Here is a 23,034-nt window from a genome sequence, read left to right as displayed (position 1 = left end):
ACAGGCTTGTCTGTTGTTTTTACCTCTGCGTCGGCAGCACCGACGCCGACACGGGCAGGATGGCAGGGGCAGCAAAACCAAAATATTGACGAGGGCGAAGGACGTGAGTGGCCCTAGATAATAGCATCTGCCCGAAAGGAAGCCGTCTAGAATGTGATGATACATGCAGTGCCTCCCCAGTGCAACCTTCTTCCTCGACACCTACATGCAGATATAGACAGACAGGCAGAGAGGCAGACAGCTTCGATGTCACTCTCCCTCTCCATCACAGGCTGGCACATATTGCTAGCATATGCAGCTCGGAGTGGGGTGGGACTGGACGGGCGGATCGCACCCTACCCAGCCTGTCAGTCTCCAGCCAGGCAACTCGGCCGTTGCAAGGCTAGACACATACGCACATACACATACATGCGTAGATCAAGATCGCATGCCGTGCGGTGCGGATGGCGGCACTCGACACTAGGGCAGCGGGACCGGCCAGGAGATCCCAGATCGCTGCCGATGCGTGGTCCGTGTTACCTGGGAACCCAGGGCCAGAGCGCGCTTCGACGTATTATAAGTGCATACCGCCTATACCGCCCGGGTAGGCAGCGTGCAGTATTCGGGGCCGGTCGGGGGCAGGGAAGGCAGACCGAGTCCCGTAAGTCGGCAGATGGCGGGCTGTCGTCTCATAACATGGAACGGTGGCGCTCCAGCACGCAGCACGAGGCGTAACGATCGCACGCACCGGCATGGCCTCTCCCTGGGTATCTCCCAGAGGCAAAGTAGGCGTCAGGTACCTACAGGTGGCAGCCAAAGCACCTACATCTCTACGTAGGTAGGCAAGGATACACGCATACATATGTACGTCTGCGCATCCCGGGAGAAGAGGGCAAGACGCACACGTACGTGTGGACGACGGGCACGGCGAGGGGAGAGGGCGTGCGCCTATACCGACGCGAGAGACACACGCAGAACATCCCCACGGCAACATCAGCCAGAGATAATACCCCACAAGTACCTTGTACTAGGACCCGAGTCGCTCAGTAGAGAGATACGGTTACATCCATAGCGCCAGGGTCGGAAAGGGGGGAGAGAGGGGGAGGGGGAGCGAGGCGGGGTGTGAGCTTCGATGTACCTTTGCTGCGCATACGTTGGACCCGATACACGCATACCTGTAGCGGCGGCGCCCGGGTCCGTATGGGTACGTACGTGGACGCTGCGTGTAGTATTACGTTCATATGGTGCGCATAGGATAGTGGCCGGCCTGAGGAGGTATCGCCTACCTTAGGTACCATAAGATCTACGGATGGGAGGTACCTTACTTACCTTAGGTAGGAGGTAGATACCTCACGTACCTCCCGCCTACACACACCCCCGCCCTATTCCATCAGGTACGTACATACATATGTATATGTACCTGTATACATACCCGTACAGGCATATATGCGGTATGTGCGCATGAGACATACCTACGTATGTATGTACGTGCGTGTATGTGCGTTACCTGGGTGCGGCGGTGCAGACGACGGTCCCTACAGGAATGCGTTGTCCGATCTAGTCTTGTTCTATACGGCGGTCCGCGCCGTGCTAAGAGCCTTGTATTATTAATGCTTTCATAGCGGCTGTGTCGTGACTCTCTCCGCTGCGATGCCACCAGCGACAGCGCAGGTGTCGTCGTTGCTGGGGACATGGCTCGGGGTTCCGAAGTCGAGCCGCCTGTCGCCAATGAGGGCGGGGCCTGCGTCTCGTGTAAGTCAGATCGGATGGCCCACGCGCCGCCGTGCCTCGACGCCAAAAAAAAAAAAGGAATTTACATAAAAAAGAAATTTCAAAAAAAAAAAAAACACACGTCGGTAACGGCACCGCGGGACATCGTTAAATATAGCAATTCTGTCTCGCCCTGTACTAATTAACCAACGAGCACTTGTCTCAGCCCGCCGCCCTCGATCGAGGGAGAACATGCACTCCGGCTACCTGCTCGTCACGCTTCCCGGAATCCCGTGCCACGCGTTGCATGTACCTGGCATACCGAGAACGTGGTGCTGTAAGTCAGCGCCGGTTCCAGACATGACATGACGTGTACGCCATCCTTCGACGGCCAAGCTCTCCCCTCTCCCCTCGAGGCCGGTCAGCGAACGATGGAGCCGGCGCGGTCAAGGGCCGAGGGTGGTCTCTTTTTCTGGCCGTCCAACGTGGTCGAGAATCCGCCGGCCCTCTTCCCTTCCCCCCCCCCCTCCCTCTCCTCCTCCTCCCTCTTTCCGCCTCTCTATTCGGTTAGTATCAGTGCCCAATGAACAGGCAAAAATGTGTCGGTTTCGTACCACCGATCAATTGGGCTCCGAGCCCGTCTGAGGAGGGGAGCAGGAGGTGTGGCCGCTGCGTCTATTGCGTTCATTGTCCACTGCTTCTCGGGATGTGTGTAGCTAGGTGGATATAGCGGTGCGTGACCATGTGTATAATACGGCGGGGGGGAGGGGGGGGGAGAGATACCACATAGCCGTGGGCTCGCCAGCGGGACGAGAGGAATAAGAAGAAGGTAGGTACTTGCGCTATCACTTATCTGCAACCCTGCAATGCAGATGGGTGTCGAGGAATAGAAGTAGAGGAAAAACCCAGATCACCATGCATCTGCTGCATCTATGCGATGCGAGCACATCCGCTGTGGAGTACTGTGAACCCATTGCCCAGACAGAGTCGGCAGCGGTGCCGTTCCAATCAGTCACCCTTGTTTTACCTTTCGAAATCGATGGCGTTGAGAGGACAACTCAGAGCTCTGTCAAACCGGGGAGCGGGACAGCCGAGTGAGAGAAGCCATAGTCACCGAAGTCGACAAGTAGAGAGGTAGTAAGGGTAGCTAGCGAGAGAGGGAGGGAGGGAGAGACGAAATCGGGCGAGGGACCGGGGGGGGGGGGGGCACTCATCCGCAACAGCCGACGCGGCCCTTTTTCTGAGGAGCACTTCGGGCGAATCCCGGGTTCGCTGCTCTTCCCGTGCAAGTATACGAGCAGGTGTCGTCGTACCGCAGGCCGTGAGCGAAATATCATTGCACGGCAAGGTAGGTTGGAAGCAATCCCTTGTCGCCCTTCTCGGCCGCCGCATGGCCGCTACATGAAGCTCTCGGATCCCACTCTCCCCTCTCTCCTTCCCCCTCTCCGCCTCCCTCTCGCTCTCTCCCTCTCTCTTTCTCATCGCTTCGCCCTCGCTTGCTCTCCCTCCTAACCCTCGCCCCTCTCGCCGTTGTGGGTGCCCTCCGGATCGAGCAGAGGTACATCCCGCTGCGGCGAACTTGTGGTTTTTCGCCCCCAACCAATGAGCTGGCAGTGCAGGGCTACGAGAGGCTGTTAACAAAACAGGAACGCGTGGCCGATCGCTTCTGCCCTCGAGTCCAACACTCGTTGCGGACGGGTTGAGATGCATGCTACTGCGTCAGGGGGGGTCAAAAGGGGGGAGTGGGGTTGCGCGCTCCCCACGCCCCCCTTTCCGGGGAGGGGTGTCCCACCCCCCGTAGATTCAGAGGTGGGTAGCGACGGGCGGGAGACTATCTCGGAGCGTGCGATGTGTTATTGGGCTGGAGGGAGGGGGGGGGGCAGTATGGTAGTAGGCCTTCATGCTCACTTTGGAAGAAGGGAATGCGCATAGAAGTTCTTGCACATGATTTAGACAGAGTGTGGCCGGGAGATGCGATGGTCACGGGAGAGCTTTCCACGACATCCGTTGCCTGGGACCGGCTGTGATTGGCCCGCGGGGGGAGGGGAGGAATAGCGACGTCGAGCGTTCGCCCGCCGGAGGGCGGTAGACTGCTTGCGCGACTAGTTGCGGGATATATCCGGCGGGTGCCCGAAAAGGGGAAAAGGGGGGCGGGGGAGGAGGTTTACCTGTTCTCGAGAGACAGCTGGGATGGGGACCACCGTGTCTAAGGCAGTGCGCGAACGGAACGGCCCGTGGGGTACAAGGAGAGGCGGTTCGACGTTCCCGGAAACACCGCTTTACTCGCAACCAGGCTTGGCCGCCTTATGTGGCCGTGTTGACCCAGGGATCGCGTTTGGCCTTGTCAGCAGTAGAGTAGTTACAAACACCGGAATCGTGATCGTAGAGCCACATACGCACACCCTCCAGCCCTTCGCCATATTACGTCGTGCCCTCTCCCTCCCGTGTTTATCACTGTTATTTTGTCCCCCTGTTATCCCTTGCCGTCGGGGTAAATCGCCGGTTGTCCGCACTACTACGACGCGTGAGGAACTCCTTTTTTAGCGTGACAGCACACACCACAGCCTGGCTGCCGAACCGTCGACCTAACGTCCCGCGCTCCTCGGGCGTCAATGAGGGAGAGACGTATGTGCCTGAAGCGAAGCTGTCGATACCATTTCCCTCTTGCCTATCACGGATGGAGCAAACAGTTTGCATGCGTGCGAAGTTACTTCGCCGGTTGGACGTGCCCTCGGTCTGAGTAATAATGGGGTCACTCCTTTATCTAGATCACCCGACCCGAAGGAGGTCATATTGCGATAGGATAGGAATACGTAGGCCAATGTGATTGTTCATTGACGTGTTCACAAGAATAGGGTGCTTACTAGCGCTCTGTGGGAAGGGAACCATATCCAACATGGCCGCCCCTGTTCGGGAGGGCGGTGTCAAAGTCGAGAGTGGGCTCGCTCAGCCTTACAAAGCTCCCCAGGAGCTTGCCACGATATAAATCTGTACTACGCCCACCGTGACCCGACAGCTACAGACATCTACGAGCCCCAGTATAAACGACCTGTCGCTCGATCCTCATGTGTAATGGCATAAGAGGACGCCGGGGGGGACTCGACGTGGTCATGATTATAGTCCTCCCCAAGGGAGAGGGGGGAGGGTAGTAAATTAGAGGAAACTAGGGGCTCCTTCGATCCCCCAGAATTCCTACACACCCATCGCGTACAAACTGGGGGACGAAATACTGCAGGTGGGCCTGGTCCGGCCAGAAACACATTGCCACGTTGCCGGCCCAATGACCCCCCGTTGAAGATCTCGAGTTTTTACTTGACTCGCGTAAAGCGAAGTGGGAGATTTCTATATGTGACTTGATGTAGTTTCACATGGGAGCCGAGTGCTGTGCCATCGTGGAAAACTCTGCTCTCTCCTGGGCCTACTTATCGGGCCTTAAGCTAGGTGGCCGCAGAGAGCCAGCCCGCGTCTTTGACCGAAAAAGGTACCACTATCGACGAAGTCGTCATAAACGGTCTAACCCTTGTAGTTACAAACGATGTGTTGTCAATTGTTCCGGAAGGGGAAAAAAAGGACTCTAGAAATACTACCTCCTCCGAAACGGATACGTCGGGTACTCTGAAAATCTCGAATGATTCACACGGAACGTTGGCTGCAAGGACGATGTCGTCTTTCCCGATGTGGCTTGATGGCGAGTTGGATAATATCTCGCGAGTTACGCTCAATGGGGGCCCAACCCGACAACAAACAATAGGAGGCGAGAGGGGGGTAATAAGACGGCGTGGCAAAAAGCAACCCGGTCTGCCATCTGAAGAAGCACAGGATACGGTGATCGTCGAGGCCGGGGAGATGGGGGGACGACGACATATTCGAGAAGGCAGGGGAACGAAAAGAAAAATGACATAAGATAAAAATCCGGGAGAGGGGGGAGGGAGACAGGGAGACGGAGACGCCAACGCCATCGTCCTGCCATACATGCTGCTGCTGGACAGACTCCCACACGTTTCCAGCGAGTAATACGGCATCCGTTAAAGATAGCCACCGGAGACGTGGTAAGAAGGTACAAAACGTGATTCCCTGTTCCAGTGATTGACAGTACATGCTCGTGCTAAAAGGCAAGTCGCCTCATAGGACCAGGGGGGAAGGGGGGGGGGGGCGTGGCCAGAGACCTACCCGCGGCTAGCCAGATGGCTTGCATAGGCACGCAGTGGGGATGGGCCCCATCCTGGTTGCAGACGGGAAAGGATCAAACTCTGCGTGCAACGGAGTGTAGCAACAGGGTGTCGAATTCGAGGCTGATGGCTCGCGTATCAAAGGTCGACGGAGGGCCGCTCGAAGACGTCAGAATCGGGCCAATAGAGGAGGCGGAAGGGGGGTGAGGGGGGTCTATCCATAGCTCTCGAATCAAGAAGCTGGTAGAGACTTGTCCATCCAGTGTCAGGGTACTCGTAGGCTGTATCTGGGGTGGGGAAGTTGTGCCGGTGGAAATTGAAGCATTAGGTCAACGTGGCATCCATCCAGTGCCCTAGGAAACATGTTGGATGGCCTGGTTGCGAAATGGACATGCAACCCCAATTAGCAGACAGGCTGAGTTGTCATCGACCAATCTTCGCCGGTTGTTTGCGATGACTTCGGGTACACTGTTGACGAATATGTAGTGGAAGGTTGCGGCCAACGCAGGTCGAGGACGGGTGTCGGGTGGGAATGAGCAGAGAGCAGAGCCCAAGGCCGGCGAGAAAAGTATAAGTAGTCTTGTCTCCCCTATTGATGTCACTCCTGCTTGGTGGTGGAGTAAACTCGATCCGAGATATCTAACCAGGACCTAAACACGTACGAAGGAGACCAAACGAAGAAAAAGGGGGGAGGAAAAGTCGACTCGAGCCCACAGTGAGCGCTGACGACACTACCTCTCTGTCGGAGCCTGAAGGTATAGAAGCTACCCCATGGACCGTATCTCCCTCTGGAGACGAAGAACGTGCAGTAACAAAGCTAATTGGTGGGCTCCTAGACTGAATTTCCTAATCCAGATCCGATCCGATCCGATCAACTCGCTGTCTTTTCCCCCTCCGCCTCACTCCTGCGTCCCTCTCTTGCCCTCCCTTTGCTCTTTTCTAGCTCGCCCGCCCGCCCGCATCGCCCTCTTTCTCTCCTCTCGCTCCACCTCGCTCTTCTTTCCCGAACGACGACGATGTGCTATTTCGAGCAGACGCGCTGGTCTTGTGGGTACTGGCGATGGGGCCACTTTCGTCAACAGTGTACCAAGGAGTACCGGACCGGAGAGACTTGCGGCCTAAAGCTTGTGTACTGTACCAACCTCGAGATCGACAGCTGTAAGCTATGCAAGGACATCGAGAAGAAGCAGAGGAAGTTCACCAAGCTCCAAAACGACATCTACCGGTGGCAGAGGGAAGGGAACCGGACGGCGACGATCGAGAAGGCTCAGAAGGACATGGGGGAGGTGGACGAGGCGATCCAGAACATGCTGCAACAACACCAAAACAGGCAGTACTCGGTGGTGTAGACGTTGCGGCTAGCGGTGTGCGAGAGCGAGCGAGGAGGGGGAGGCCGGGTTGGGGGGGGGCTTCAAGGGACGGAGCAGGGCGGGCGGGACACGACACGGCTGCTCAACAACATCAGTAGGGTTCTCTTTTTTTTCTCTTTTTTTTTCCTGTCTAGGACAAAGACCACATCTCAAGAGGGATCGGCGAGAGGGTAAGGCTAGCTACCGATGCTTATAAAAGGGGACTTTTGGGAAAGTCACGACTTAGGAATAAATGAGCTGGGACACCGGTCTTTTGTATGTTATTATATTTGACGACGCCATTTCCACCCAACGATACGGGTGACTCTCCTGTTTCTGCCCCAGGTCCGGCAGTTCGATTGGCTTCTGGAAGGATTATTTCTTCTGTGATCGACGCTGGTTAAAGTCTGACTGCATGGCCTGCCTCGTGTGAACTGTCTTCAGCCACAGGCTTAGGCTAGCCCTCCGGACGCCTGCTCGGCCAATACCAGGGGCGAAATGACCTCTAGCAGCCGGCATGAGGGCAGATTCAAGCCGAAAGCGACAGATCACACCGACAAACCGTCAAGACCATTACGTTCCTTATACAGGGCGGGCAGTAGAAATACCGATAATCATTGATAAATACACCAATACATACGCGTACACGTATAAGCGCAGTCTACCCCTTCGCTGTGCCGTTTGATCGCCGGTAGTAAGCACGGCAGTGGAAACGAGAGGGAAAAACCACACACACATATACACCCACACTAAAAGGAAGGAGAATTTCAGGGGAGTGCCGGGCCCAATCCCACTGTTGTGGGATATCGTCTGCATCATGGAGAGGGAGGGGGGGGGGGAGGGGAATCATCCCTAAGTAGCTCTTAACCGTAAGGGAGTGGATAGGAGAGCGGAGTCAGTAATTAGGGGGGTGGTTGCTGCCCTTCCCGGAATCCCCGCCCACTGGCCAGATGTGACATATAAACTCCCGCTCCCACCATCGAGGAATCCCACAGTCGATCTCCTCGGGTCATGATTTCCTCTCTCAGCACCGAAGCCGGACGAGGGCAGACTGGCAGTGAAGCCGGAGATATAGTAGTACACGATGGTATATGTACAATGCTTAGGAGAGCGTGCCGGACGGGCGGGACTCTTATACACAACTCCACCAGCTAGTAGGGGGATCAAGACCGACTAGGCACGTGTCTGCTACTCAATGGGCCTGCTCGTCTCGAGACCCCGGGCGCTCCCGCTTGATTGGCTGTATCGCAGCTAGCGAGACGCAGGCGAGCGGACAGAGGGGTGCCGTCTTGGTCGACTTAGCTTAACACATGGATTCTCGCCTCCGGCGCGCGGTCCGAGGAGTGGGCTATGACAAGACCCGCCGTAGCCCTTGGCAAGGCAGTTGAAAAAAAAATCATCACCAGGTCGGCTCGGCTGCCTGGCCGACGACCACCACCACCATTCGCACCCGTCGGCCGGCGGAGCTGAGCGACGCCCGCCCGGCAACCTTGGTCGGCGCCATCTATATATTCCAGGGCATCGTCCGCCCTATTATGCGGCGGCGGCCGTTGTCGCGTCCGCGAACGTCCCCACGAGCGGACCACCCGCCTCGTCCCTGATGCTGGGGGGTTTCCCTGGCAGTTCGAAAGCATCGTCCTCGCTCAAAAGCCACTCGGCAGTGCCTTGGCCGTCCTCTAAGCCGGCGTCCTCCCCGTTGGCGGACAGTTTCGATAAGATATTCTGATACCGAACCAGGCGCACGTCTTGGCTCGAGAAGGGAGCCGGCTGGGCCCTCTGCGACTCCTGAGGCGTGATTTCGAAGACATCGACGAGGTTACTAGGACGGGCCTGGTTAGCACGGCGACGCCGAAAGCGAGGCCCACGAGCGACACGTACTTGGATGTCCGCGCAACTACTCTCTGCAGCGCTTCGACTTCGCGCTGCGACTCGAGGGGGTCGGCTTGTGAACTCATGTTGTGGTCGCCGAAGCTCCCGTATTGGAGATTGTTCGGGTCATCGAAGAGCAGGCGGGAAACGTCGTCCTTGGCGACAAGTTAGCATCGGCGGCACGGTGCGAAGGGCTCTGGGGCGCATACCTCATCGTACGAATCACGACGGCGCCCACCCAGGCAAGAGGAGCAGATCCCCATCTCGTTTGCAGCGTGGTAAGCGTGGAAGAGAAAGCGAGAAAAGTGAAACGGGAGGAAAGGACATTTGCCCGCTGGAAATATCTACTAGAAAAGAACCATAAGGACGGTATAATCTGCCGTGCAGTTATCAGGGCAAGAGTTAGAGGAAGCTTTGGGGCGCCTTGTCGCAAACGAGGAAGCTTTTGAGGATGAAGAATCTGGGGCGAGGTCCTCACTACCTGGGCGGGTAAGGGAGAGAGGTCTGGGTAGGTCTACGATTGATGCGCGACACGGGCGGCCAGCCAATCCCTACTCCCTACGGGTACCGATGGGCGATGGACGTTATGTAATTGCCTAGGTACCTGAAGGGAGGAATTGGGCGCTGAGGTACCTACCTCTAGCGCACAGGCAGGTAGGTTCCTAGTACCTGACGTGCTGATCGAAATAGCAACGTACCTGCTTATGTAGTGCATGGCCTGCCTCTTGTACCTCGCACCGGGCTGTGTGCGTAGGGGGGAGCCTAGCCTTTCGGAGGGGTACATGAAATCTGGGTGCTGATACTTTCCAGGATACCTTCGCCCAACGGGTGTGGCCGGGAATCGACAACTCTAGGCCCGTGCAGGGGTCTAATCCCGGGAAGCGAAGACGACAATCTACCTAACCTACGCGTACAGACAAGAACTTCTTCCCTAGCTGACTGCGGAATATCAACTCTGAAAGCTTTTATTTTACAGAGCACCTAGGACTGTACGGGCGCCGGAACTACGGGTAGTCGGACTCGAGCAAGCACCGGGACTATAAGGTACCCAAGGTATCTAGGTAGGTGTCTCTCAGGGCCCGGGCGCTAAGACTTTTCCGTTCTCTAGGCCGGATATGGAGCTGACGGTATCCGGTCGATTCGGCGGCAGCATACGAACCTCTCACCCGGACATCCTCCCCCTACTTACCTACCTCTACCAAGCTCAACATTAGCGCGATGCCGGTGCGTCGCCCATGTGCGGAGGTGGCTCTCATACCTGGGTATGGGTACGTACTAGGTAAGTCGTGGGCAAGGGTACGGGAGGCCGCATATGTAGGTAGGCAGGTACGTAGATATGTGTGTATGTCGATGTAAGTGATCTATCATTCCCGCGATTGTGCGTGCTAACCGACCGGACGTGTCTCGCTCACGATACAGAACGGCTTCGATGCCTGCTAAATCTCTACCGGTTTTCCACCTAGGTAAGAGGGTAAGGGGTTTGCGGCATTCCCAGCTGCGGGGCTGTCTGGTTTAGGAATCGAATCTTCTCTGTCTATAAGAGATGTATAAATGTCTACCTAGTAGGTAAATCGGTTCATAGCGGTGGGAACGTCCGTTTCGTCTTAAGGTCCGCCCTCATCGGAGCGGTGTATAGACGTAGAGATAGGTAGGTACATAACAAGAGGTAGAGGTAGGTAACCTACCTCAGGTACAGATTAGTAGGTTACTTAATGAAGGATAGGTTCGATTCCTACCAGCGCTGCTTGGTAGTCTTCGTTATTTAGCTCATCTGGTACCCAACGTAAGGGGACTAACCTAGGTTATGGAGGTATGTGCATAAGCATATGCGCGTCTCCGATACGTCGTACTTACCTAGGTAGGTACCTAGGTAGGTAGGTACCTGTGTCTCTTTGGATACAAGGCAATCCGGTATCTGTACCTACCTCCTCGTGGTAACCTGTCGCGAGGCCAATGTACCTCATATTACCCTTAGGGAGGATGTGACCGCTTCTGTCGCGCTTCTGGAAGGGGCGCGATTGGCAGAGGCAGCAAGTACCTACCTAGGCAGGTACCTAGGCGGGTACCTGGGCCTCTGCGACAATCAGCCGACCGGTGCCTGTACTGTGTGCGTGTCTAAGGTACCTCTGTTCGCCTATTGCCAAGAGGATTACATAACCCCCGCTCAAGACTCGAGCCGCGTCGCGACAGGGAACATCTAATCCAACATCCGATTAAACTTACCTGTCCCAGAACCTTTCAGCTCGCGCATCTCCTCCATCTTCTCCCTGGTTGCCCATCTGCTAGCAGTCAAATACGTCTCGCGTCCAATACCCATTCTATGCCGACATGCGCATTGCAATACCAACCCTACCATCACCATGCGCATCATTAAGCCATCATGGCTGAGCCATAAAGGTAATCCGCCCACCACCTCTCCTCCTGGCCGTTCTGGCGCAGAGGCTAATCGTTTCCGAAGGCGAGCAGAAAGATTTCGAGGTCTACAGCTGCCATGTGTCCCCCGACGGCAAGAGACTTGCAACTGCAGGTGGCGGTATGCTTCGCGATATCCGCTCTCCTTTCGTGTGTTGACGATCTTCCTTCTACGCAGATGGCCACGTCCGCGTCTGGTCCACCGAGTCGATCTACCATGCCGACGACCCCTCTTACAAGAAGCCTCGACAGCTTTGCCATATGAGCCATCATCTCGGTACCATACACTCGGTGCGATTCTCCCCCAGCGGTCGCTATCTCGCGTCAGGTGCGGACGATAAGATCATATGCATATATCAGCTGGAGAGTGGTCCGCCCACCATCGCTCCCTTCGGGACGAATGAGCCGCCACCCGTCGAGAATTGGAAGACCTCCAGACGACTGATAGGGCACGATAACGATGTCCAGGATCTAGCCTGGTCTTACGACGGCTCGATCCTGGTTTCCGTCGGCCTAGATTCCAAGGTTGTCATTTGGTCCGGACACACTTTTGAGAAGCTGAAGGTCCTAGGGAATCATCAAAGTCACGTCAAAGGTATCACTTTCGACCCAGCCAACAAGTTCTTCGCCACGGCGAGCGACGATCGCACCATCAAAGTTTTTCGTTTCACCCCGCCCGCCCCCAATGCGACCCAGCATGATATGGTGAATAATTTCCAGCTCGAGGCCACCATAAACGCCCCCTTCAAATCCTCACCCCTAACCACGTACTTCCGGAGATGCTCGTGGTCTCCCGACGGCAACCACATCGCAGCGGCCAACGCTGTCAATGGCCCTGTAAGCTCGGTGGCCATCATCGAACGTAACAAATGGGATAACGAGATCAACCTGATCGGCCACGAAGGTCCGACCGAAGTCTGCATGTTCTCGCCTAGGCTATTTCATACCAAGAAGCCTCTGGAGAACGGTGTGTCTAACGGCCACTCATCGGGAGAAGCCTTGGTCACTGTGATAGCGTCTGCTGGACAGGACAAGACCTTGAGCGTCTGGAACACGAACACGTCGCGGCCCGTGGTGATTCTGCAAGATCTGGCGGCGAAATCGATATCGGACCTCGCCTGGACCCCCGATGGACAAATTCTGTTCGCGTCGAGCCTCGACGGCGGTATCGTCGCGGTCGAATTCGATACTGGAGAATTGGGCTGGGTGGCCAACTTGGAGGAGACTGATAAGGCACTCTCCAAGTACGGCGCGTCTAGAAAGGCTATGGGAATCGCCGAAGACGTCGATGGCCTGCAACTCGAAAACCATAGCAAGGAAGGAGAGCGGCGAGGTGCCGAGTCTAGGATGGGCGCTCTCATGGGCGATTTTCACCCGTTGCCGAAAGATGCACAGCCTGCAACTAATGGTACTAAGACGGGCGCCGCGACACCAAGTGCGCCGCCAGCCAGCGGGCAGGCAGATGCTCAACCGGAGAAAGAGAAGGCGAGCCAGTCGGAGGAATCGGCCGACAAGACGGCCCAGCGCATGAATGAGCTAAAATCCCGCGTGACCTTTACCAAAGACGGAAAGAAACGAGTAGCACCGATGCTCATCTCGTCGTCGGGTACCGGTCAGTCTTCGCTCCCCCAGAGCCAGCTGGTCGGATCCAGCTCAAAAGCCGCACAGAACGACGCCCCGCAGACGATACTGGATCTTTCGAAACCGTACGACGGCCTCCCGGAAGGCGGCTTGGCGGCCATGCTCCTCGGCAACAAAAGGAAGACGATCTGGACGGAAAGTGAGGAGGATGAAGAACACCCGGGCAAACGAGCAGCCGGTGAACCGAGAGCCATCATGCGGAATGGAGTCGAAGGTCTGGAACCCGCGACACTCGAGCCTCCGAAACACGGGCTAGTGCCGACGCCCGACTATCTCCGAAACGCAGTTCTCAATCCGTGTATCTCCATGGCCCAAGTTCGCCTCGCTGTGCCCAAAGTAAGGTCGCATATCCTCCGTCCGCTAGAACGGGGTGTTCTACTCGAGGACACGACGCCGGAAGACGCATCTCGAGTGCCCGAAAACATCATCTTGGAAGCCAGAAACCCCCCGTCAATCCGGGATCCGTCGCACATTACGGCCACCAAACGCGGCATTTTAGTTTGGCAGGATTACCTCCCGCGCGCCATCATCCTGGTGACGGGGAGCAGGAGGTTCTGGGCAGCAGCGTGCGAGGACGGCAGCCTGTATACGTGGACACCCGCCGGCCGTCGATTGATCAATGCAATGACGCTGGAGTCGCAACCGGTGATTCTGGAGTGTCGCGATTGGTGGCTGCTTTGCATCACGGCGGCAGGTATGTGCTACGTCTGGAACATCAATACACTCTCCTCACCACACCCTCCCGTATCGCTCGCGCCCATCCTAGAGATCGCCATCAGCTCCCTCCAGCCCCACGGGGCCATGCCGGCCCCCGGGGTCACCTCTGCGCACTTGAACTCCAACGGATACATCGTGGTGACCCTCACCAACGGCGACGGATACTACTACTCGCCAAGCATGTACACCTGGCAGCGGCTGTCCGAGCCGTGGTGGGCAGTGGGTAGCCAGTACTGGAACAGTAACGACTCCTCGGTCGGCGCACTCCAGTCTACAGCGGTCGGCGCGGTGTCCCCCAAGGACGGCCAGGGCGACGGGGCCACCGTCTCGGCCGGCATCATCCCCTTCCTGGAACGCCACACGACGAACGAGTTCCTGCTTAAGGGGAGGGCGTTCACCTTGCAACGCCTCATCAAGACCTTGCTCTCTCGAGACGGCTTCGAGACCTTCGAGTCCAGCGTTAGCATTGCTCACCTGGAGAACCGCATCTCCGGGGCCATGCAGCTGCAGTCGAAGGACGAGTTCCGGCTATACCTGTACATGTACGCTAAGCGAATTGGTGCTGAAGGCCACCGGGGTAAAGTGGAGGAGCTCCTGAACAGCTTGGTCGGCGGCGTGCTGGAGGAGAAGAAGGGGGGGAAGGGGTGGTTCAGTACAGACGACGACCTCTGCGGCTGGGACCGGAAGGAGCTGCTAAAAGGGGTGGTCATGATCTTGGGTACGTTTCTCTATTGCCGGGCTGCCCCGCCTGGCACCCGCCCACGCTGCCAGCTGCTAACCCCCGAACAGGAAAATTTAGGGAACTCCAGAGGCTGACTGTACAATACGCGCGGGTCCTTGACCTGACACTGGAGGACGACACGGTCGGCGACGCGATGGCAGTGGAGACGTGATTTTCCGCAGGGGAATCTATGTTCGGGAGGGCGCGGTAGGTTAATATCACCCCGACCCTCATCGGGTGGGAGTTGGGGCGGCCGGCGTTGGAGTGTCGAACGAAACCAGTCGTAGTGACTATAATAATTATACCATAGCCGGAATCAATGGCAGCAACCGGCAACCCATGACCGCACCTCGCATTCTCCCACGCAGGGGAAACATGCTCTAGTTTGTCCCACAGGCGGATTCAGACGCCAGCAGAGACGCCAACGGCAGACATCAATAGGGACAAGTGGGTAGATCCCCCTGGTCGGGGCCGGCGTCGTCGATGGCGTCGTCGATGGCGTCGCCATAGGCTGGCCCACCAACTGGCCTTGACCGGGGCGGCACCTAGCGGCTCAGTAGGACGGGACAGTGGACGGTCCGGGACGAGCTTGGGAGGGAGGGCGGTGTTTCCATAGCACACAGTTGCGGTGTGGTAAGCAGCAACCCAGGTGGTGGCGGGTTTGGCACCTGGCTGGGGCAGGTTTGCTTGTGGATGATTCCCTAGGCAACTACAGATTCTCAGAGAAGTCGCACGAGGCCAGGTACCGAGCAATCCTGGAAGGGTCGACTTTGCGCACTGGCGGTTTCCCTTGCCATGTGCCAAACTTTCCAGGCCTACAGGTACCAGGCTACATACGCATGTTCCTACCCTCGTCTCTATCTGAGGTGGTATCCTCTGCAGGACCTGATGTATCCGCCCCGTACGCCCGGCTGTATACTGTAACCTGCTGGGCCGGAGGCGGTACACCCGCCTCGTGTACCTAGCATAGAAGGTATCTCAGGACTATGGTGTCTAGTACATGGACCTGACCGAGGATGGTGACCAGCTCAGGCACTGCTACTGCTACGGCCACGGCTGCAGTATATCCGGAGGTACCTAGGGCATCTATGCCATCTTCTCTCTCTCTCTCTGTCTGTCTGTCTGTCTGTCTGTCTGTCTGTCTGTCTGTCTGTCTGTCTGTCTGTCTGTCTGTCTGTTTCTAGGGCGTACCGAGTCTGTACGGCGTGTCCTAATCTTGTGATCTACCACCTCAAGTACTTCGGGTACGTAACCTGCCTGCCTCCTACACATGGCACTCACGAGGCTTCCCTCAGCAACATCACAGCAACAGCGTCACTGCTTCTCTCCTTATCGGCCTCGTCTACACCTCCTCCGCTCTTTCTACCTCTGCTTGCCCACAGCCCATCCGCCCCCCCCCTCCTTTCTCTCTCTCTTTCACACACCCTCTTTCCATGCTCTCCGCCACCTCTCTGCCTCTTTTGTCGCGTCCCCTACCCCTAACAACATCCCTGCATCCGCATACCCATGCACCTACCTACCTATCTCCCTGAGCCTCTCTTCCGAAACCATCTGGACCCCAGAGCCCAGCCTATTCACCCTAGGCGTACAAACCATTTGCGGCCGTGATTCTCGTCGTCATTTGTCCGTCAAGTGACACTGAAACAGCACACTCACCTCAGACCTCCGAGTGTTTGTTCCGTGACTTTGCCTGACGGGCCTCGCAGTCACGGTTGTGCAATTCTTCGTCTTGTCCCCTCAGACAAACGCCAGATATAGTCAGTCAAGGTTGAGTCACCTCACACTCGCCCGTTCACGCTTCTCTCGTCTTGAGATACCCCTCTCTGTGCAGTGCTTCTAATCCTGCGTGTGCAGCTCAAAGGCGCCATGCCTTCTCGTGCCTCTCGACAAGCCGCCCACCGACGGAAGCAGCGCCGTGATAAGAGAAAGGAGGAAGCCCAGTTGACACCATCTACCACGGAGAACTCTCGAACCGACACCACTCCCGAGTTGCCTCCCTCTTCGGCCTCCTCTGTAGGCGATAGGAACGATATGGGCGACATGGATGGCGTTCAAGCTAATGCCGGATCTCCACTGGATGCCCCCTCCACAGGAAACCATCAAGCTAACAAGAGGTATGTCGGAGTCCCTGTCCAAAGGAAATGCTACCCGTTAATTATATTCTGCTCTATCAAGATTCTTCTCTGCTTTCAAGACCATGGTATTCTTTGTAATTATCTTCTGTGGTTGGTTCTTGATGGGTATCATGAGATACACTGCTCAGCAGAAGCAGATCACAGACCTATCAGACGCAGCACTTCCATGTGCCCCCGTCGAATTCACCTCCTGGGAAGTGGACCGACGAACCCACGATCCCTACGCGCAGCTATCCACTTGGGGTTTGCAGTTCGCCCATTTTCAGCTTTTTGGCAATAAACAGGCTGGCAATGCCTTCTTCACCATCACCAAGGGCCTGGACCTTGACGATATGATCGCAAGCGTGGTCCAGGTACAAGCTCGATTGAACGACCTCGACATTGATACCTTCAACTGGATCTTCTTCGACTCCCACCAATTCCCGGCTGATTTTCAAGCTGCTGTCACTAGGGCTTCGGCCATGCCGTGTTTCTTCAAGGTCATCCCGGAGGACCCCCGTGTATACACGCAGTCCAATACTAGCTATAAATTAACAGATGCCAGCAGTGTTAATACGGCGTCATCCCCGAAAAGGAAGGAGCACAGCCAAGGCTTCAGCAAGATAGTTCTAGAGAAACATCTTGCAGGATATCATCAGCTATGGCAGGTCCAACCAGCTGTAAGGCATCTTCCTATCTCAAATCAGTTGATGTATTGCTGTACTTGAGCTGATGCACACTTTTTATTATAGCCCGGATCCCCTCGAACGTTCAGTCATGGATGGAGTCCATCAACCTCAGATAGAATCACCACCTTCTTCGACAGTATTCAACCTACTCACTCCCCCCAGGAAGGCGTCGAGAATTCCCTCCATCGCCACAGGACGTTGCGAAAACAGCGTCACGGTCAGAGCTTGTGGTCCGAAACTGGAACTTGGTTGTTCAGAAACATACAAGCGAAACCTGAGTGCCCCATTAACGCACTTCAAATTCGAGGGTATCCCGAGGCTCGTATCTGGTATCTTAACGACGTTGGTTATGCTTATAGTACTTACGAACAAAGCACATCCCGGAGACAGCTAATGCTCGAAGCACCAGAGAGTACCCGTGAGCTTGGGGTGGCTGATCAGCAAGCCGACATCGCAACCCTCGATACGCTTGAGATCCAGACCCTAGTCTTTGGGCCTTGCGACACATTCTCCCACCAGCACCATCAATGGGATATGATTGCCAAAGACTTGGAGCGACAGGGGGCAGTTCCTGGTCTCCGTAGTGGCCGTACTACCGTGGGCAGCGATAAAACTAACTCCACACAGTCCAGGGCAAAATGTTATAGCCCATGGCACCTCTTGGATTCCACCGGTAAGTTTGCAGTTTAGGGGGTGGCAATGAAAGACTTGCAAGGAGAGGAACCAATCTCTGATTTCAATAGCCACGCAGAGTATCTCTCTAGGATTTATGGTGACTGCAGCATTCCTGGTGGCTCATTGGATAACCAACTCCGAGAAGAGCGCGTCGCGCGCTTTCACCTATCATACCACCATTCGTTTTACTGCGTGTTCTGCCATCATTTGGGTCTTAGGAAAGCTATTGTCTTGGCTTCAAGTCGGTAACGATAAGCTATATCTGCCCATCCAGCTCGACATGGGTGCAGAGTAAGGCGGCACTTCAACTAGTAAGGTGAGATGATTCCGGCAGCTAAGGTTCCATTTTTGCCCCTTCTTGAGCTATCTGTTGCGTACGGCCAACAGATGACAGATCTACCACTGCATCACAGATCCCCCCAATTCGGAATCCCACGGATAATCATGGATTGTCCAATCAGCCTAAGCATATAACGATGCTCGACTTTCGACACATTGTACCACTATTGATTGACGGACCCTAGGTTACGGCACAGGCAGCACTGATTGTCCCCCTTCCCGACATATGCGCGCCTGTACATTGGATGTCAAGAGGGCCATTGGCATCGACTCTGGGGAAAAGGGGTAATCGCCAACAACTGCAGTCACGGCCGTGGTCCTAGGCACAGGGCCATTTATCAGACAAGGGTTTCTTATTTTCAGCTCACTTACGAAGACTTGGCTGAATTTGATTACGGTTTCCGGCATTTTCAGAAACCCAATTGCCGGCGCATACGCGCAAGTGCGCCACGCCTTGATGGTCGCTGTATGGACGGCATGTATGTACTCCGGATAGGAAGCCCAAAACCAATACAGATTTCTTTTTCCCTGAATCGAGGCCGGGATTAGCTGGTTTCCCTATATTCTGTAATACTGCAAACACAGTACACGCTCCATGGACTGAAAGTGGCGAGCATCGTATCCTCGGGTCTTGGCAACATGTTCTTTCTAAACATACTCTCTGCTGCTGCCGCCGCTTGTCCTTTTTGTAAAATTTAATACTTCTTAACTAATTTCGTGTTTAAATCTATGAGTATAGGCCTGTTTATCCCTGCCTAGGTTCGGCCCTAGCAATATCAAACCCGCCAGGGATGACGCAGTCTAATATCTATCGTAAGCCGCTGAGAGCTACGTACGCCTAGCCCTTAGCCAAATCGTCTTCTATGTTAACTATGGTTTTGTCTTGTCCATGGCGCTCGTGGCCTGCCGAGATAATGGTTCCTTAGCTCCGTTAACGTTTTGATAACTTTCCTGTAAAGTCTCTGCCTTCTGCACTAGCCATATGTGTATACATTGGCAGGTCATGATGTGGGCAGAGTTACCGTTTACCTGAGCGCCTCCCAACCGGCTGACTGCTGTGCCTAGCTTTTTTATCACCCTCTGAAGCTTCCGAAGCTGTATGAGCCACATGTGTTGCTTCAGTTCAACCTCCTCGTCCGGCTCGATCTGTAGAGCGCCCCAAGACATCCTCGGGACTCCATCGCCAGCGCCACCCGGAGTGTCGGAGTGGCTAGGGCCAATTACTGGATTGGCCCTCCCCATAAAGGCGTCGAAGCCTTCGATAATGCGGCCGATAAGTATACTGGTAGTTACTGTAAGGCAAATTATTAAAATCGTGCTCGTCTTACAGACCTTTTTTTTTTCTCTCCCACAAGTCGTGGCAGAGAGGAGAGGGAGGAGAAGTAAGGGTTATCTCGTACGTAGAGAAATCTCATCCTGGGACGTGCAAGGACAACTTATGCATTCCTCGCAGACATTAACTGCATGCTTTAATTGCCCGAACTCGGCATCTAAGGCGCCGTTTTCTTCTTCCGACAGCAGAGGCAGCAAAAGCAACTGCTTGACGACGAGGTAATTGCAATTACACGAACGACCATCGGCGGGGCTCTGCGATTCGTCGTGTACTAGAGAACCGAAGAAGTCGTCGTGACTGTCACCACCGGTAAGCGTGGGGCTTAAACTCGGGGCCGACAAGGAATGGTCGAGTAAGTGGCTGGAGGTCGTGGGGAGATCGTTCAGCGGATCGAACGCCAAGTCGAAGTTCGGAATTAGATCGGCGGAGCTTGGGTGGTCCCTTTCGGCTGCCGTTGCGGCAGCCTCGTGTTCACGAAACGCGGCTGCGAGTTGCGAAGCGGCCTCGGCGGCGGCTCCTCCCGCGAGCCTTTCCCTATCCATACCGCTTCCGCCCGCTGCGGAACAGGTCGACGCCGAAGACGAGCTGGCGTTGGACCCAGAGGTCGGAACAGCGGCGGCGGTGTCGAAAAACCGCTGAGCGTCGCGGGAGAGGAAACTGTGCAGGGCCTGGGCCGACTGAGACACGCCGACGCGTGGGGCGGTCCGGTGGCTCCGTCGCGACAGGCCGTATATGCACTCGATTCCCTGCTTGGCGCACCGCCCGCATTGGGGTTTCGTCTGGCTACACCGGACTTTGGACTCGTTGCAAGCATCGCAGGACGCGCGGAACTTGACCACCTTGCCGTTGACAAAAGACATTGTGTGTGTGCCTCGGCGAGCACCAGGAGAGCTCTCCCAGATTTGTCGACGGTGCGGAGGCTCCAATGACTATTATTGTATCCGTCCGCCTCGGCGCTACCACGCTGCCAGACGGGGCACGAACGCGGACGGGCCGCCTGCGCGCCCTTACGCTTCTCCCACCAGCAGGCAGAGAGCTCGCTAGCAGGGCGAAGCCAATCATACTCTCTCTACGTATCGCCACGGGGCGCCGAAGGCCGGATCAAGGTTGTTCACGGTGCTGGACCTGGCGTACATCCACGTTTCGGGTAGGCCTACAATCCTTCCGAATCCTACGGGGATGCTGCTGACATGCATGTGTCACTTGGGCCAAGCACTCGTCTATGAGTATAGCAGGACGGCAGCCGCACGATAAGGGCGTAGAATGTCTGAAGCGGTGGATTGGCCACGACGGCGAAAGCCCTGGCTCGACTCGACGGAAGACAGGCAGACCCTGAAGTTATACGGACTTCTTCCTCCCCCCCCCACCCAGATTCCTGTGTTGACACATCCTCCTTAGGTAACACTCTGGTTTCCATTTAGTAGTGTACGGCATGGTTTCACTCGCAACCCCCCTTGTCTCTGTGTAAGGAAGCACGGTGGGAGTGGAACAGCGGATCAGCGTCTCAACGCAACAATACTCCTTGTCTCTCCCGTTAATATCCCGCTCCCAAGCTATTACGTGACGAAATTTCCACGACATCCAGTCGATAGTCTTCTTCGTATCTCCTATATTGAGCTTACGTGCGTAAACACGAGACTGGCGTCATAGGAACTTCTGTATTTCTCTGGTAAGCCGATCACTACGCCTAGGGCTGAAGTCGGTGATGGGTTGATAACCTGTTCGTCCCAAGCCAGGGCGGAGGATAGGATGGCGACAGCAGGAACCCCCCTTGTCGTTCAGTACATACCAGGCCAACTCTTATATGCCTGCATACTACCTAGGTATATGCCAGAGCAAGGGCTCCGTGGGCGTCTCATCCCACTCCATCGGCGACGTATCGGGATTGTTCAGGGATGGGTATGTAGGTATGGGATGCGGTCACTCTGAGCGATCCGTGTACCAATATACCTACTAGGTACGTAGTATGGTCGATTCTCTAGGACGTATGGAGCACGGTTGCAAGAGGTCACGGTCGTGGAAGCAATTTCGTAGCCGGGCCCGACGCTCCTAAATGGCCGACCCCATGTTGGTCGAGGCCCACTACCTATGTGAAAGGGTGGAGCATGGCCCTGGACGCCGGGATCGTCAACTTGGCTGGGTGCGATGAAGCCAAGAAAATCGAAGCCTCGTCGAAAGACACGGTGGACGCTCCATTTATTTCACTGGCCACCCCGGAGACCACGGCGAAGGAGGTAATCCATCGACGAAGGAAGGATGGGTAGATGGAAGCGAGACGCGGTGTTGGGCGAAGCAACGCGGACCGGAGCGTCCCAAGGCTTGTAGGGACTACGCGCTAAGATTAACCAGCTTGGACACACGGAAGCGGGTGGCGGGTTACGATCGTGCTAGTATGCCCTTAGAGGCGCAGGAATAGTTTACGAGTGCGGCCAAGCAACCGAAACGCGAGCATCACACCTATGCGACCACAGCACGTGGCGGGCCCATGTATATCCCGGGCTTGATACTCGTCATATATGTATAATCACATCCATTGCCGGGTCCGTCTGGGCAGAGACTTCTTGACAGGCGCTAGCCACCTGGGCCCGGTCCTACCTTGGGGATCCGGATCCATGCCAACTGCAAGGTTCCCTTCCAGCACGTCGAGGATGTGTGTCTTCCCACCTGGATCGACAAACGGTCAGCAGGAAAAGGCGAATTTCGCGCCGCGTCTCCCCTTTGGATTTACTGCGCGCCCACAGTGCGGCGTCCGACGCGGCCTCGCCAAGGTTGGGATATACGTGCATGCAGTTCGATCGCTAGGGCTGATGAGCGGGGAGCACACCGCTTCTCGTGTATGTACGCAGGGACCAAGAGCCACGGGATCCGGATGAGGAGGGGGCGGAGAGGACTTGGCTGCGGCCGCAGACCCGATATCTTGGGTATTTCGACGGTACCCTGCTGCGGGAGGGGGGACTAGAAGGAGGAGGGCGGGATTCACATTGTGGCGACGCGAATGACACTCTAGGTAACTCGCTTGACTAATACGATGACTAACATTTGGGTAAGCCTAGCCTCAGAACAGGAGAACGAACAGCGTGTCAGATAAGAACGGGATACGTGCTGGAAAGTCTGGTAGGAAGGGTGCGAGTATACATGGGTATAGCGGTGAGGTTGTCCAAGCCTATAAACCTCCGATCGCTGTCGGAGGTACAGGCAGATGAATAGTTTTTTGTCATCACGTGACGCGAGCCAAGTGGCATTACATATGCATCATGATCCCGACACCGACCCGCTTTATAAGAAAATCGTAGCGCTAAGCGGGGGACGGTCTGGTT

The 23,034-nt window shown here is 55.8% G+C and overlaps 5 protein-coding genes across 5 annotated transcripts; 3 read left to right on the top strand and 2 right to left on the bottom strand.

Annotated features, from left to right (window-relative positions):
- Positions 1–6,252: 6,252 nt before the first annotated feature.
- On the top strand, positions 6,253–7,498 carry GGS23DRAFT_364742 (uncharacterized protein). Its single transcript, XM_051513287.1, has 2 exons — positions 6,253–6,613; positions 6,695–7,498. The coding sequence occupies exon 2, from the start codon at positions 6,875–6,877 to the stop codon at positions 7,205–7,207; it is 333 nt and encodes a 110-aa protein (XP_051374733.1). The 5' UTR covers positions 6,253–6,613; positions 6,695–6,874; the 3' UTR covers positions 7,208–7,498.
- Positions 7,499–8,383: 885 nt separating this feature from the next.
- GGS23DRAFT_364725 (late endosomal/lysosomal adaptor and MAPK and MTOR activator-domain-containing protein) lies at positions 8,384–9,464 on the bottom strand. The gene is made up of 3 exons (XM_051513286.1): positions 9,286–9,464; positions 9,086–9,231; positions 8,384–9,026 (listed from the first exon to the last, which is right to left on the bottom strand). Exons 1-3 carry the CDS (start codon positions 9,337–9,339, stop codon positions 8,741–8,743), a joined length of 486 nt encoding a protein of 161 aa, XP_051374732.1. The 5' UTR covers positions 9,340–9,464; the 3' UTR covers positions 8,384–8,740.
- Positions 9,465–11,436: 1,972 nt separating this feature from the next.
- GGS23DRAFT_594176 (Hira-domain-containing protein) lies at positions 11,437–14,739 on the top strand (the record flags this gene model as incomplete). The annotated part of the gene is made up of 4 exons (XM_051518122.1): positions 11,437–11,473; positions 11,535–11,609; positions 11,667–14,564; positions 14,636–14,739. The coding sequence occupies 4 exons, from the start codon at positions 11,437–11,439 to the stop codon at positions 14,737–14,739; spliced, it is 3,114 nt and encodes a 1,037-aa protein (XP_051374731.1).
- Positions 14,740–16,563: 1,824 nt separating this feature from the next.
- On the top strand, positions 16,564–18,544 carry GGS23DRAFT_364711 (uncharacterized protein). The gene is made up of 3 exons (XM_051513285.1): positions 16,564–17,361; positions 17,434–18,043; positions 18,114–18,544. The coding sequence occupies exons 1-3, from the start codon at positions 16,765–16,767 to the stop codon at positions 18,338–18,340; spliced, it is 1,434 nt and encodes a 477-aa protein (XP_051374730.1). The 5' UTR covers positions 16,564–16,764; the 3' UTR covers positions 18,341–18,544.
- A 578-nt stretch (positions 18,545–19,122) lies between these two features.
- GGS23DRAFT_364637 (uncharacterized protein) lies at positions 19,123–20,824 on the bottom strand. Its single transcript, XM_051513284.1, has 2 exons — positions 19,785–20,824; positions 19,123–19,676 (listed from the first exon to the last, which is right to left on the bottom strand). Exons 1-2 carry the CDS (start codon positions 20,575–20,577, stop codon positions 19,255–19,257), a joined length of 1,215 nt encoding a protein of 404 aa, XP_051374729.1. The 5' UTR covers positions 20,578–20,824; the 3' UTR covers positions 19,123–19,254.
- Positions 20,825–23,034: the final 2,210 nt, after the last annotated feature.

Source organism: Durotheca rogersii, assembly GCF_024521655.1.
Source record: "Durotheca rogersii strain YMJ 92031201 chromosome Unknown GGS23scaffold_4, whole genome shotgun sequence".
In the NCBI taxonomy this organism is placed as follows: domain Eukaryota; kingdom Fungi; phylum Ascomycota; class Sordariomycetes; order Xylariales; family Xylariaceae; genus Durotheca; species Durotheca rogersii.
This window is presented reverse-complemented; position numbering and strand designations above follow the sequence as displayed.